The sequence below is a fragment of the Panthera onca genome, chromosome E2 (genome assembly GCF_046562875.1).
Source record: "Panthera onca isolate mPanOnc1 chromosome E2, mPanOnc1 haplotype 2, whole genome shotgun sequence".
Taxonomy (NCBI): domain Eukaryota; kingdom Metazoa; phylum Chordata; class Mammalia; order Carnivora; family Felidae; genus Panthera; species Panthera onca.
This window is the reverse complement of record NC_138353.1, coordinates 14753594-14769787: the sequence shown is the minus strand read 5'-3', so window position 1 is coordinate 14769787 and position 16194 is coordinate 14753594. Positions and strand designations below refer to the sequence as shown.

At 51.4% G+C, this 16194-nt stretch overlaps 2 protein-coding genes across 2 annotated transcripts; one reads left to right on the top strand and one right to left on the bottom strand.

Annotated features, from left to right (window-relative positions):
• Positions 1-1036: 1036 nt before the first annotated feature.
• LOC144614661 (interferon lambda-4-like) lies at positions 1037-2736 on the bottom strand. The gene is made up of 5 exons (XM_078439210.2): positions 2353-2736; positions 1892-1963; positions 1673-1816; positions 1347-1445; positions 1037-1252 (listed from the first exon to the last, which is right to left on the bottom strand). Exons 1-5 carry the CDS (start codon positions 2518-2520, stop codon positions 1154-1156), a joined length of 582 nt encoding a protein of 193 aa, XP_078295336.1. The 5' UTR covers positions 2521-2736; the 3' UTR covers positions 1037-1153.
• Positions 2737-14445: 11709 nt separating this feature from the next.
• Positions 14446-15744, top strand: LOC144614685 (interferon lambda-4-like). Its single transcript, XM_078439254.2, has 4 exons — positions 14446-14613; positions 15002-15185; positions 15409-15507; positions 15617-15744. Exons 1-4 carry the CDS (start codon positions 14446-14448, stop codon positions 15742-15744), a joined length of 579 nt encoding a protein of 192 aa, XP_078295380.2.
• Positions 15745-16194: the final 450 nt, after the last annotated feature.

The window sequence follows — 16194 nt, the reverse complement described above, 5'->3', positions numbered from 1 at the left end:
TGGATCAACAGCGAATTCTGAAAGTGGATAGAGTATCTCAAAATTCCTAAACTTCAGGCTTGTTTTTCTTAGAAAGGAAGTTCAGTGGGGGTGATTCAGAGCATAGGTTCTGAAACTAAAGGGTCTGGGGTTCAGACCTGGCTCTGACTTTCACTAGCTGTGTGACCTTGAGAATGAGGATCACAGTTAGCAACAAAGATCTCCAGCCCACAAATCTGGACAAGTTTAAAAAGCACAAGTGTGTACTTCTCTGTGTGTGGTTATTTAATGGAGACCATTTATTAAGACCACACTATGACCTCACCTGGAAGCTTTATAAACACTATTTCAAAATACATTACTCATTTGCAAGGACAGTATCATAATGTCATTGCATAGATGAGAAAACCGAGGCTCAGAGAGAAGCAATTTGCCCAGAGTTACTCCATAATTAAATGGCAGGGTCAGAACTGAAATTCAAGTCACCTGATCTCCCTGGTTCAGCATTTTTTTTACTGGACTGTGCACCCCAAAATGGTCACAAGGAAACAACCAATGCAAATGCAATAATATTTAATAATTGGCCATAAATTAACACCCGCAGACAGAATTGCAGATACACACAGGAATTTTGCAAATACAAAACATGAGTAAGTAACAGAAATGAAAAAAACTACAATAATTTAAGGACTTTAGGCCTTTCCACTACCAAATCCCTCAGGGAACGTATGCCGCCTCCCCACTGGGGAGATTCAAGAATCACAGATTCAGACAATCCCAAAGTGGGCGTTGAAGGTTCAAATCAGGGCCTGGGACCTGCCCTGGAAGAGGGGCGCTGGGATTCTGGGAACCACAGAAGTAGAAACTGGTACATGGCACGTGGGAGTCAAGGCAGACTCCAGACTCAAGTCTCTTCCTGCCACACCAGGCGCCTGGAAGATCATGCGTCCCACGGAAATATCGCTGCATCCCGGGGAACTCGTTCTGGCCTTGGGCAAAGCACCCGCACCTCTGGCACCCAGTGCCGGTGGGTCGAGGTCCCGCCAACCGAGGCTGAGGATCTCCCGAGCTGGCTGAGAGACCCGCCTGCTGCAAAGGACCCCCCAGAGGGCGGGGCCCGAAGCCTCCCGCCCGCAGAGCTTCGGGTCCCAGGCCCGGCCGAGCCCAGGCCGGATCACAGACAAGGCCCCGAGTCTGCCACCAGCCTCAGGTCCCACGTGAGCAGGCGCAGGAGGTTGAAGACGACGCTGGCTTCGTGGCACCCAGGCGAGTCCTGGAACCCGGGAAGGAGGCGGAGACGGGCTGAGCCAGGAGTCCGAGCTCCCATCCCGTCTCAGCCTCGCACGGCTCCCCCCCTGCAGACTCACCGCCTCCCCGCCCGCTGCGCTCGCAGCTCTGCGTGTTTGGGGACGCGTCCTCGGTGGCCTGAGGGACTTCCTCCAGGAGCCTGGCCGGACCAGCTCGAGCTGCAAGGGGAACAGGAGGGACGTGAAGACGGCGAAGAACCCAGGGTCCCTGGGACTCTGCCCGTGAGTGACTCTCCCACCGCAGACCAAAGCCCGGATAGGGGGACACCGAGACGACGCGAATCGTGTCTGGGCCGGCTTTTCGGTTCGGGGGACAGATTGGCCTCGCGGGGAGGCCCGGGGGCGCAGAGCGAGCCGGAGGGGCCGGGGGCGCGGGCGGTACTCACGCAGGCCCCCACGTCCCGCCGCGCGGCCGCCAGCAGCTCCAGGATCGGGCCGGTGCCGGGGAACCGCTCCGGGCTCCGCAAGCGGCTCAGCACGGCCTGGGCGTCCTCGAGGCCCCGGGCCACCAGGCGAAGCCGCGCGCACGACTGTGGGGAGCAGGCGGGAGTTAGAAAGGCCGCGCCCACCGTCCGCGCCGCCCCGCGACGGCTCGCCCGCCTCACCCAGGGACGCGGAGGGTCCCTCCTTGGGCGAAAGGAGCAGTTGCGCGGCCTCCAGCTCAGGGTCTCCTCCTCCTGTGGGACAAGGGTCGGGGTGAGGCTGAGCCTCCTCGCTGCGCTCCCCAAGCGCTGGGAAGGCGGGGATTCCTACACGCGGGACGCTCCCGGCCGGGGACGGTTGTGCGGATGGTGCACTGAACCCCGTAGCTCTCGGAAGGCCTGCACGGTGGGCCGAAGGCACCCCGCGGTCGCCTTGCGAAGCCCGGCGCCCCGACGTGGAACCGAGTCGGCCTGGAGGGGGCGCCCTTTGGGGCCTGGCACAGAGGCAGAGCGTGTGCTGACCGCAGGGGCGCCCCGCAAGACGCCGCGGTCTGAATTCTGCCCTGAGATCCGAGGCGCGCCTGCTGGGCGCTGGGACGCAGGGGGCCCTCGGGGACGGGTGGAGAGGTCTGGGCGTCACTCACGTAGCGGTCCCTCAGCGCCTTGACCGCCGCCACCGCCCTGGGGTCCAGCGAGCGGTAGTGTGACAGCAGGCAGCGCCGGGGTGTCGTCACGCCAGGGTCCGCCGCCTCGCCCGCCGTCACCAAGACCCACAGCCCCACGGCCACCGCGGCTGCGCCTCTCGGCCCCATCTCTGCTCCTGCGCAAGGCGAGGCGCCAAGAGTCCAAGCCCCTGCCTCTGCTTGGCGTCGCGCCGGGACCGATGCTCAGAGCGCGGGCCCGAGACACGCCGCGAGCCCGCAGCCCCCTGGTGCCCTCGGCCCGTCTCCGCTCGCCGCTCACCTGCACGCTGTCCTCGGTGCCCCCTCGTGCTGCTGCAGCGCCCGCCTTCCGCTGTCCCTAGGCTGGAGCCCACCTTCGACAGCGACAGCGGCGCCTGCAGGGTCCATGCGGCTTTTATGTGCGGGGCTGGGAGACGGTGAGCAGCCGGACTTCCCCGGAGCCGGCTAAGCTTTCCGAACGTCAGCGCTGGGGCGCCTGCCCGGGGCTGAGGACTTTACCCGCCTGCGGGCGGGTGCCAGCCGTGGCTCGGCCCCAACCCTCTGTCCTGAGCCAACCGCTTGGGTCTGTTTTCTGGACAGCTGTTTGACTTGCGCGCCCGCGCTTGCCTTTCTTCTGCACTCTAGGAAGGAACCGAAAACATAGCTTTTCCTTCCCGTTCGAGGGACAAGAGTGGCAGGTGTCCCCACGCCAGTGCCTGCCCTCAGGGAGCTCCTGGGGCAGGTTTGTAGTGCCCTGTGGGCAGCGGCTTCCTGGCTTCGCAGTCTTGTCTTCCTCTGTTTCTTTTTTTCCAAGAAAAAATTTATTTATTTATTTTGAGGGAGGAGAAAGAGCAGGGGAGCGGAGGGGCGGGTAGGGAGAGAAGGAGAGAGAGAGAGAGAGAGAGAGAGAGAGAGAGAGAGAGAATCCCAAGCAGGCTCTGAGCTGTCAGCGCAGAGCCCCACGTGGGGCTGCAGTAGACAAAGCTGAGATCATGACCTGAGCCGAAATCAAGAGTCCGCACTTGACTGTTGAGCCACCCAGGCGCCCCTTGTCTTTCTCTGTTTATCTTTCTTGTCTCGCCCTGAATATTCCCCCTGGGTTCTCTTGGGTTTTCCTCATCCGGGTCTTTGACAAACTCTCTCTGGTTTCCTTGGCCTGTTCTTAAATGATATGTATTCCTTTGCCAATTATAAATGTGCGTTTGCTGTTGAAAAGTGGAATCACGGGGCACCTGGCTGGCTCAGACCCTCGACTCAGGTCATGATTTCACAGTTGGTGAGTTCAAGCCCCGCGGCGGGCCCTGTGCTGACAGTTCAGAGCCTGGAGCCTGCTTCGGATTCTGGGTCTCCCTCTCTGTCTCTCTGCCTCTCCCTGGCTCGTGCTCTGTCTCTTTCAAAAATAAAATAAACGTTAAAATTTTTTTAAAGGACTTAAAAAAAAAAGAAAAGTGAGATTACATTTTTCTCAGTCATTGTTCATAATAATCGGAGGTAATTTGTACTAAACACTCTCCCTGTGCTGGGCCCTACTTGAAGCTCTTCTCTTGTATTTAATGCTTTATTCTCCCCAGCAGCGTTGCCACAAAGGTCTTTTTATTAGCTGACATTTTATCAGGGAGGAAGCTGAGGGACAGAGAAACCGAGTCCTGCCCGAGCTCGCATAGCTTGGAGATGTGACTTTGGGACTGCCGGTGTTATTATCGGTGATGCTCTACAACCCATATAGACTGGTCTGTGTGCAGAATAGCTTAGGTATGTTTTGGCCAAGTTCAACCAAGCTTCCTTCATGAGACCACCTCTAATTTATTATAATTACGTTCATTAATAAATATTGATAATTACAGGCAAGTTGTGACTCTTTCAGATGTAGGTCTTCCTCAGCATCAATGAGAAAATTGTTTTGTTTTTTCAGTGTTTATTTTCTTATTCAAAGGTGTAAAGGTTTTAAGAAACGTCTACATGGTTGATATGTAAGAACTCTGGGTGGTTAGGCGTCTGACTCTTGATTTCAGCAAAGGTCATGATCTCAAGTTCATGGAATCAAACCTCCCCCCACCCATTAGCTAGGAGCTTGCTGCTTGGGATTCTTGGGGTTCTCTCTCTCTCTCTCTCTCTCTCTCTCTCTGGCTCTCCCCACCCACACATGCATGTGCACGCGCACGAGCACGCGCACATACACACACACACACTTTCTCTTAAAATAAATACTAAAAACAAAAACAAAAACAAGAAAGATAAGAACTCAGAAAAACCATGAGAGAAATTCTATGGAAATGTTAGAAAGGATCCCCCAAAGTGTCCATGCAGCCTGTTTTCCAAGCTTCCATTACCTCTCCCCCACCCATCCCCACATCCCCCATTTCAGTTGGAGATTTGGATAGTTCCGGAAGGTGACTTTTCCCCCTCCCCCATCCCTGGGATGGGATATGTGACCTGGCTGCAGCCCTTTACCACAGTTGTGCCCCTGGCTCCAGTGACTGGGTTTGTCGTGGATACATGACCTAAGCTAGTCCAATCAAAGTCAGACATCTTGGGAGAGAGGCTGTCTTCGACCTCTACTGAAGAAGTCCGAGTGTAAAGCCGGGGAGCTCTTAGCACCCATCTTGGAATGTGTAAGGGGGAACAGCTTCCCCACCTGTGGAAGGAAACCCGAAACGTAAAACAAACAGAACTGGGAGGTTCATGATGTCCTACAGGATCAAACCTTACCCGAAGCCTTCCCTTAACTCCCGCATTCTGGTTTTATAAGTCCGTAAACTGTCCACTGTCCAAGGTGGCTTGAGCTGGGGTTTTGGTTGTTTGCCACCTTATTAGTTAAGGTTATTCATCCTTGACCAATATCCACTGTGGGGCTGAAAAGCAACCACATGTCTCCAAGGACCAAAGAAGTACAAATAAGATTGGTAACAGTGAGAGGAGTGGAGCGCTGGGACAGACTCAGGGAAGCAGACTCAGATTCTGGACAATCAGGAATCCAGCTATGAGCCCCACCAGGCACGTTATTGAGCTGGAGTTACGTGCAGTAGAAAATAACATTTAATACTCTTGTACATTTGTCCCCTCAACATTTCTGTGTTGAAATCCTAATCAGCAAAGATGATGGTATTGGTTGGTGGCACCTTTGGGAGGTGAGTAAGTCATGAATGGGGTTAGTCCTCTTGTGAGAGAGACCCTACGGAGCTCCCCATCTCCCTTCTAGCACGTGAGAACTTTGCCTCCCAGAAGAGGGCCCTCACCTGACCAGGCACCTTCTCTTGGACCTCCCAGCCTCCAGCACTGTGAAAAAGAAATTCTGGGGGCACCTGGTTGGCTCAGTCAGAAGAGCATGCAACTCTTGATCTTGGGGAGTGTGAGTTTGAGTCCCACGTTGGGTGTAGAGATTACTTCAATAAAGAAAATTTGAAGAAAAAAAAGAAAGAAAACTTAAAAAAAAAATCTGTTGTTTATAAACCACCCAGTCTGTTTTGTGACAGCAGCCAACCGGACTAAGACAAATACCAATCTAATAGCTTTCTTGTGACCCACTCACTGTGTGTGACCCATACTCTGCTAAAAAAAAAAAAAAAAAACTGCTTCAAGGGGCGCCTGGGTGGCTCAATCGGTTAAGCGTCAGACTTCAGCTTTTGATCTCACCGTTTGTGAGTTCGAGCCCCACGTCGGGCTCTGTGCTGACAGCTTAGAGCCTGGAGCCTGCTTCAGATTCTGTGTCTCCTTCTCTCTGCCCCTCCCCAGCTCACGCTTTGTCTCACTCTGTTTCTCAAATATAAATAAACATTAAAAAATATTTTAAAAAAATGCTTCAAGCATTTTAGGAGCAAAAACCAAAAAAGCTGTTTGTGAGTCCAACTCAAACATGATTGAGAAATCGGGTCAGTCCTACGTTGCTGGTAGGAACGTAAAAATGGTAGAACCACTCCGAAAAACAGGCTGGCGGTTTCTCATAAAACATGCAACTGATAGGTCCAGCCAGCAACTGCTCTCCTGGACCGTCACTCCGGGGAAATGAAAACGTATGTCCACCCAAGAAGCTGCATGCAAATGTCCATAGCGACATTAGGAAGAGCCCCAAACTAGAAAACAGCCAAGATGTCCCTCAAAGAGTAAAACAAGTTCTGCTACATAGATACCAGGAAGCAGGGAGGAATAATTGATACACGAAAAGAAACCTGGATGAATCTCCAGGGAATTACACTCCGTGAAAAGAGCCATCCCAAACGGTTACACACTGCATGATCTTACTTATAGAATATTTCTGAAATGACAATATTTTAGAACTGGAGGCTAGATTAGTGGTTGCCAGGGGTTAGGGACAAGGTGGGTTGTGGACAGGGACAGGCGGGTGTGGTTATAAAAAATAAAAGCAACTTGGGGATCCTTGTGACTGAGTTGTTTTGTCTTGACTAGTGGTGGATACATGAAGCTACACATGTGATAAAATTGTGTGGAACTAAATGCGCACACACACACACACACACACACACACACTGTATATGAGTAAAACTGAGGCTGAGAGAGAGGGAGAGCACAGGAGGGTCAGAGAGAGAGAGGGAGAGAGAGGATCCAAGCAGGCTCTGTGCTGTCAGCATGGAGCCCGACACAGGGCTCTATCCCACGACCCCAATCATGACCCGAGCCGAAATCAAGAGTTGGACACTCAACCAACTGAGCCACCCAGGTGGCCCCAGGATCTCTCAATAAGATGCGTGGATTGCATCAATGTCATTTGCCTGGTTGTCATATTGTACTATAATTTTGTAAGATGTTTTCACTTGGCGGGGGAGGGGAAAGAGCGCATAGGCTCTCTCTTGTATTATTTCTTACAATAGTATGCCAAGCTACAATGATCTCAATAACAATTCCAATGAAAAAATACGCCGGATAAAAATGAAAATTATCTGAAGCAGGTGACATGCTCACATGTGCAATCTGGGCAAAAGTGGGCAGGTTAAGGGAACCAGCACCAAGGGGTGGTGTTGCACCCAGAGGCTAGCAACATGGAGAGCTCGTCTATCCATTGAGGCGCGAGGCTGGGACAGAGGAACAGTAACACAGCCACTGTCAGACATCAGTCCTGCACGGAGGGAACCAGGAGAATGGAGAATAGATACCCCAACCTTGTTCACCTCCCCTCTTCAGTCTCCTGCTGAACCCAACCTCTCCTGGGCTGAACCCAACCATGAGCCAGAGCTCACCGATGCCGTGTCTCAGGGCTCAGTACAGGCTGAAAATAGATCTGGTCAGTGGCACAGTAGCAGAAGGTTGGAGGGCCAGCCCAGCGTTTTACTCAGCCATATCAGCAAGTCTAGAGGTCAGATCAACAAGCTCTAGCTCTTAGAAAGCTCTCAAATTTTTTTTCATCCTACCAGGAGTTAAATAATGGATGAGCTAGCATTTCCCCCATATCCAATGAGTTGATTTTAGTTTTTTTTTTTTTTTTAATTTTATCTTTAAGCAATCTCTACACCCAGCCTGGGGCTAGAACTCACGACACCAGGATCAAGAGTTTCATGCTCCACTGACTGAGCCAGCCAGGTGCTCCGAGTTGGTTTTAATTTTTAATTACTCAGGTAGATTTCCTTCTCCTTGTAAGGAATTAAAATATTACTGATAAGGTTAAATATTCCAAGGATTATCTCCTCAGTTCCCATGCCCTCCCCAGAGATACCCCACTATCTATGAATCTATTTGAATACCTTTTTACACATTTTCAGGTACGTGAAATAGCTTGCAAGGCAATATGTAATATTTGTGTGTGATTGTGTTGATCCTTTTTATTTTCACATAATTTCAGATTTGCATGCAGTTGTAAGAAATAATACAAAGATCCTGTGGGCCCTTTACCCCGGTTCCTCCTGATGGTAACATCTTGCAAAAGTATAATACAGTTTCACATTGATACAGTTAAGACACAGAAAATTCCATCACCACAAAGGTCCTTCCTGTTGGCTTTTCAACAGTCACAGTCAAACCCCTCCATCCCCTCCTGAAGCCCTTGTACACACTAGTCTGCTCTCCACTTCTTTCTTTCTTTCTTTCTTTCTTTCTTTCTTTCTTTCTCTTTCTTTCTTTCTTTCTTTCTTTCTTTCTTTCTTTCTTTCTTTCCTTCTTTCTTTCTTTCTTCCAGAGAGAGAACAAGCAGGGAGAGGAGCAGAGACACACTCAGCACGAAGCCCAGTGCCGGGCTCGATCCCACCACCCTGGGATCGTGACCTGAGCTGAAATCAAGAGTCAGATGCTCAACTGACTCTGCGACCCAGACGCCCCTATCTGCTCCCTGTTTCAACATTTCTGTCATTTTAAGAATGTCATATAAACTGAGTCATAATTCGGGGGGATGGGCTTTTTGCACTCTGCATAATTCTCTGGAGCTTTCCACAGATAGTTGCATATCAAGAGTTTGTTTCTTTTTATTCCTGAATGTTATTCCATGGTACGCATGCACTATAGTTTGTTTAACTGTTTAACTGTTCAAGGACATCTGGATTGTTTCCAGTTTGGGGCTGTTACAAATAAAACTGCTATAAACGTTCACATGCAAGATGTTGTAGGAACATAAGTCTTCATTTCTCTGGGATAAATGCCCAGGAATACAATTGCTAGGTCATGTGGTGGGTGCATGTCTGGTTTTTTAAGACACTGCCAACCCTTTCTTCCAGAGTGGCTGTACCATTTCTCCATTCCCGCCAACAACGGGTGATCAATCTCTCCTACATCCTCACCAGCATTTGATGTTGTCGTTATTTTCTGGTTTAGCCATTCTGATAGCTGTGTAATGAGTGCTCATTGTGGTTTTCATTCGTATCTCTCTAATGTCTAATAGTGTGTCTTTTCATGTGCTGATTTCCCATCTGTGTATCCTCTTTGGTGAAATGTCTCTTCATGTCTTTTGCCCATGTAGACTGTTTACGTTTTGTTAAGCTTTATTTAAGTAATCTCTACACCCAACATGGGGCTCGAACACACGACCCAGAAATCCAGAGCTGCCTGCTCCACTGACTGAGCCAGCCAGGTGCCCCTGGACTGTTTAATTTCTTACTGCTGAGTTTTGAGAGTTCTTTGTATATCCTAGATACCAGTCCTTGATCAAATACGTGGTTTGCAAATATTTTCTTCCAGTCTTTAGCTCGTCTTTCCATGCTCTTAGCATGGTCTTTCCCAGAGGAAAAGTTTTCGATCACCTCCAGTTGATGAATTTTCCTCTTATAGACTGAGCCTGTGTCAAGTCTAAAAACTCTTTGCCTACCTCTGGATCCCAAAAATGTTCTTTGTAAAATTTTTTTTTTCACTAAAAGTCTTATAGCTTCATAGTTTACATTTAAGTCCATGATTCATTTTGAGTTAATTTTTTATTTTAAGTCTGAAGTTTAGAGCAAGGTTCACGTTTTGGCTCCAGCAAAACGGCTGGCTTTTGGTGGGAAAGCCTACTTTTCTCCACTGAACCGCTTTTGCACCCGCAAGTACTTCTGAACACAGTAGTGTATTGTTCAGCAGTGTACTTTTTTTTTTTTTATCTCAACTCTGCTTCCACTTGGCGGTGTGATCTTAGGAAAGCTCTTCCCTCTGTCTCGCTCTCTCTCTTTCGAGTTTTTATTTATTTTGAGAGAGAGAGCGTGAGCATGTGCGCATGTGAGTGGGGCAGGGGCAGAGAGAGAATCCCAAGCAGGTTCCTCGCTGTCAGCGCAGAGCCCCACGCAGGGCTTGATCTCATGAACCCTGAGATCATGACCTGAGCCAGTATAGAGTTCGACGCTCAGCCAACTGAGCCACCCAGGCACCCCAGCAGTGTACTTTTTTTCACTCTATAATATATGGTGAAGATTCTTCCACGTCAACACATATAGATCAATTTATTCTATTTAACTGCTGCAGGCCTCACTTACCCTGGAGTTCATGGACCCCTCCCCCCCCATCACCACAGTAAGACTCAAGGGAGAGTGAACTTGCATGAGAAAAAGATGCATTTTCATCTTCACTAACCTCTGAGAGTTAGTGTTTCTTTCCATTAGGAACGTAAGCAACAGGGCGGGGGGGGGGGGGGGGAGGTGGGGGGAAGGAATGTAAGCAACAAAATACAATCGGATTAGCAGAACCTGTGACTTTGTTGCTAAAAGAAACCGCAGATATTTTCATGGCACATTACAGACGGGGCACATATCTTAACATATCACATGCTCTCATTACTACCTCCCAAGTATAGCAGTCGTGAAACCTACTGCAATATCTTATTACTTAATGCATTAATAAAGAGGCATGTGTATTATTGCAAACTTGTTCTTAAGTTTTGGTAACTGTGTTTCAATATAATAGTGTTCTTCATAGTCCTGTGTACTTATTTATTTACTTATTTATTTTAGTCCTGTGTATTTAATGTTATGCATTAAAAACACATTTGTGAACCAAGGCGTGATTATAGCAAGGTTGCAGGACACAAGATTAATATATGAAAGTCTCGGGTTTTCTTGTATAAAAGTAATGAACAATTTGAATTTGAAATTTAAAACACCATTTATGTTAACACCTCCTCAAAATGAAATACTTAGCTACAAATCTTTTTGAATAAAGCATGCAGCCCTTTCATATTATTTTTTAAATAATTTTTTAGGTTTATTTATTTATTTTTTTTTTTTCAACGTTTTTTTTTTTTTTTTATTTATTTTTGGGACAGAGAGAGACAGAGCATGAACGGGGGAGGGGCAGAGAGAGAGGGAGACACAGAATCGGAAACAGGCTCCAGGCTCCGAGCCATCAGCCCAGAGCCTGACGCGGGGCTCGAACTCACAGACCGCGAGATCGTGACCTGGCTGAAGTCGGACGCTTAACCGACTGCGCCACCCAGGCGCCCCTATTTATTTATTTTTTTTAACGTTTATTTATTTTTGATACAGAGAGAGACAGAGCATGAACGGGGGAGGGTCAGAGAGAGAGGGAGACACAGAATCCGAAACAGGCTCCGGGCTCTGAGCGGTCAGCACAGAGCCCGACGCAGGGCTTGAACTCACGGACCGTGAGATCATGACCTGAGCCGAAGTCGGACGCTTAACTGAGCCACCCAGGTGCCCCAAGGTTTATTTATTTTTTGAGAGAGAGACAAAGAGCGAGAGGGCTTGAAGGAGGGGCAGAGAGAGAGAGAGAGAAGGAGAGAGAGAGAATACCAAGCAGCACAGAGCCTGACATGGGGCTTGATCTCACAAACCATGAGATCATGACCTGAGCCACGATCAACAGTCAGACACTTAACTGACTGAGTCACCCAGGCACCCCTTAGCTACAAATCTTAGTGAAATATGAACAAAATCTAGGTGAGGAAAACCACAGAACTCTAATGAAAGAAATCGGAAGAGATCTACAGAGATACTCCATGTACATGGATAAGAAGACTCGATATTGCCAAGATGTCAGCTCTTCCCAAATTAATCTCTAGTTTCAACACAATCCAAACAAAAATCACAGCAAGTCATTTGTGGATATTGACAAACTGAAAATCCATACAGAGATTCAAAAGACCCAGAACAGCTAACGCAACGTTAAAGGAAAAGAACAGAGTGGGAAGACTGACACTCCCCGACCTCAAGGCTCCCTATAGAGCTGCAGTAATGAAGACAGTGTGGTGTTGGTGAAGGGCTGGGCAAATCAGTGGAACAGAGTGGAGAGCCCAGGAATGGACCCACACAAATACAGGCGATGATCCTTGAGAAATACTCAAAGGCAAATCAATGGAGACAATAGAGTCTTTTCAACACAGGGTATTGAAACAAGTGGACGTCACGTGCAAAAAAACACACGGATCTACACACAGACCTTATGTGTTTCACAAAGTTAATTCAATACGTGTCATAGAGCTAAATAATAAAATGTAAAACTATGAAACTCCCAGGACACCGCACAGGAGAAAATCTAGGGGACCTTGGATTTGGTGATGACTTTCTAGGTACTCGGCAAGCACAACCCATGAGAGAAAAAAATTGATGAGTTCATCTTTAGTCAACTTGAAAACTTCAGCTGGGAAGAGAATGAAAAAATTGCTCCCTCCCTTCTCCACCAGCCTTGAGAACCACGGCTTTGACAAAACCTGGAAATAACATCAGTGCCCACCAAGAGGGGATTGGTTATTAAATGATCCCTTTAGACTGGAAGCCTGAATAGTGGTCTGTGTGGGATGTTTTCCATTGCCACTCCAGCCTCACTCTTCCCTCCTTTCCAACCTGTGCCAGACCCCAGGAGGCTGACCTTTGGCCTCAGTTGGGTTCAGCCAATTGGAAGCCTCGCAGTAAGGCCAGGGCGAGGAAAGGAGAGTATTCATCCTCTGAGAGGTGAGAGTATATTTTATCCCCAGGCTTCCTCCCTGCAGGGCCACTACGATTTGTCTATCTGTCCATCCTGTGAACAAGATTCTCCTTCCCAGGCCAGGCAGCCACTCCCTCCTCTCCCCTGTCCCTTCAGGGTTAAGGATGACAGATCTCTCCCCCATCCAGGGCCCCAAGGCCGTTCACTACCCTTAGCCCTTTACTTTCACTCCCCAAACCCTTTGTAGATACTCCTGGTATTAAGCCCACCTCAAATTATCCTAAATTGATTGGGCCATCTGTTTCCTGCTGGGGCTCTGATACAGTATAATTAAAGATGCAGAGAAATGCAAATGACAGATACTCGTAAGACATAAAAAGCAGGCTACCAAACTGTACACAGCCTGGTTTCAATTTAGGAGAAATTACTCCTAGAAAGAAAGAAGAAAAAAAAAAAAAAAAGGAGGGGGGGAAAGGAAGGAGAGAGAGCCCTTCACAGAATTGCTACTAATTGACAAAAAGAATTACCTCCAAGAAGTGGGATTAAAGACTTCCTTTAACTCTCCAAGTCGTATGTGTTTGTAGTGATCGAATCTTTGAATGTGTTACTTTGGGAATCCGAAAACATATGTGCAAACAAACAGGCATACACTTTCCACACACTGGAAACACGGTTCCAGAGCCCGGATGAGGGGGAGAGGTAGGTAGTGAAGTTAGAGGCGGGAATTTTTTTCTCCTTTGTGCACTTCTGTATTTTCCAAGCTTTCTCCCATGAATCTGCATTGCTAATTTTATCAGAAAACAAAGTAGTAGATTTTAAACTAAAATAAGGAGATTGAGACAGACAGTGAAATCCTAGGCTGGATGTTTGTCAGCAAAAGGAATCAGAGGCATATGGAGTTAGACGAAGTCAGAGACACAGACAGGAAGGAGAGACAAAGGAGGCCTCTCCAGACGGAGGGGGGGGGAAAGAGAAATGGAATGAGATGAACAGAGATGGAGAGACAGAAGGGGACTGAATCAGATACTGCGGGGGGGGGGGGGCAGCAATTATGGCTTAGAGAGAAAGCCCTGGGGCTGGACTCTGGGCAGGTTCAAATCCAGCCTCTGTCCACTTACTGTGTATCTTGGGAAAGTTCCTTCACTTTACTGTGCCTCAGTTTTCCCATCTACAAAATGGAGGCAATAGTAGGACAGCCCTTGCAGACCCATTGGAGCATTAAATGTGACACCTGCATATCGATGACTTAGAACAGGGTCTAGTACCCAGTAAGTGCATTATAAAGGCCGCTTAGTATACTAGAATGGAGATAAGGACACCCAGGCTGATGACAAGAGGAGAGGATTCAGGCGGGACAGAGACCAGAAATGGTGGCAGATCGTGGGGCCGAGCCACGGCTGGCACCGGTCCGCAGGCGGGTAAAGTCCTCAGCCCCGGGCAGGCGCCCCAGCGCTGACGTTCGGAAAGCTTAGCCGGCTCCGGACGGGGAAGTCCGGCTGCTCACCGTCTCCCAGCCCCGCGCATAAAAGCCGCATGGACCCTGCAGGCGCCGCTGTCGCTGTCGAAGGTGGGCTCCAGCCTGGGGACAGCGGAAGGCGGGCGCTGCAGCAGCACGAGGGGGCACCGAGAACAGCGTGCAGGTGAGCGGCGAGCGGAGACGGGCCGAGGGCACCAGGGGGCTGCGGGCTCGCGGCGTGTCTCGGGCCCGCGCTCTGAGCATCGGTCCCGGCGCGACGCCAAGCAGAGGCAGGGGCTTGGACTCTTGGCGCCTCGCCTTGCGCAGGAGCAGAGATGGGGCCGAGAGGCGCAGCCGCGGTGGCCGTGGGGCTGTGGGTCTTGGTGACGGCGGGCGAGGCGGCGGACCCAGGCGTGACGACATCCCGGCGCTGCCTGCTGTCACACTACCGCTCGCTGGACCCCAGGGCGGTGGCGGCGGTCAAGGCGCTGAGGGACCGCTACGTGAGTGACGCCCAGACCTCACCACCCGTCCCCGAGGGCGCCTGCGTCCCAGCGCCCAGCAGGCGCGCCTCGGATCTCAGGGCAGAATTCAGACCGCGGCGTCTTGCGGGGCGCCCCTGCGGTCAGCACACGCTCTGCCTCTGTGCCAGGCCCCAAAGGGCGCCCCCTCCAGGCCGACTTCGGGCCAGGTCGGGGCGCCGGGCTTCGCAAGGCGACCGCGGGGTGCCTTTGGCCCACCGTGCAGGCCTTCCGAGAGCTACGGGATTCAGTGCACCATCCGCACAACCGTCCCCGGCCGGGAGCGTCCCACGTGTAGGAATCCCCGCCTTCCCAGCGCTTGGGGAGCGCAGCGAGGAGGCTCAGCCTCACCCCGACCCTTGTCCCACAGGAGGAGGAGACCCTGAGCTGGAGGCCGCGCAACTGCTCCTTTCGCGCAGGGAAGGATCCTCGGCGGCCCTGGGTGAGGTTGGCGAGCCGTCGGGGGCGCCCGATCCCCGAATTTCCCGGGCACCTGCGCGACGCTGGAGCTGCTGGCTCCACGTCCGCGCGGCGGGACGTGGGGACCTGCGTGAGTACCGCCCGCGCCCCCGGCCCCTCCGGCTCGCTCTGCGCCCCCGGGCCTCCCCGCGAGGCCAATCTGTCCCCCGAACCGAAAAGCCGGCCCAGACACGATTCGCGTCGTCTCGGTGTCCCCCTATCCGGGCTTTGGTCTGCGGTGGGAGAGTCACTCACGGGCAGAGTCCCAGGGACCCTGGGTTCTTCGCCGTCTTCACGTCCCTCCTGTTCCCCTTGCAGCTCGAGCTGGTCCGGCCAGGCTCCTGGAGGAAGTCCCTCAGGCCACCGAGGACGCGTCCCCAAACACGCAGAGCTGCGAGCGCAGCGGGCGGGGAGGCGGTGAGTCTGCAGGGGGGGAGCCGTGCGAGGCTGAGACGGGATGGGAGCTCGGACTCGGAGCGCTGAGCACCGGCAGGGGAGTTGGTCCGCAAGCGAATTCCTGGCTCAGCCCGCCTCCGCCTCCTTCCCGGGTTCCAGGACTCGCCTGGGTGCCACGAAGCCAGCGTCGTCTTCAACCTCCTGCGCCTGCTCACGTGGGACCTGAGGCTGGTGGCAGACTCGGGGCCTTGTCTGTGATCCGGCTGGGCTCGGCCGGGCCTGGGACCCGAAGCTCTGCGGGCGGGAGGCTTCGGGCCCCACCCTCTGGGGGGTCCTTTGCAGCAGGCGGGTCTCTCAGCCAGCTCGGGAGATCCTCAGCCTCGGTTGGCGGGACCTCGACCCACCGGCACTGGGTGCCAGAGGTGCGGGTGCTTTGCCCAAGGCCAGAACGAGTTCCCCGGGATGCAGCGATATTTCCGTGGGACGCATTGCTCTATAATCTTCCAAGTTTGTTGAAGAAGAAACTTCAAACCTTGGGCGACCTTGGGCACTGTCCCCCCACCCCCATCCCCCAAGCACCTAGAGGCAGACTTACTTATGTCATTGCCTGGGTTACTCTGACCCGAGCAGGGCCGGGCCTCTGATTTGAACCTTCAGCATCTCCTCTGAGATTCTATGAATCTGCATCTTACATCTCCCCGCCTGAGC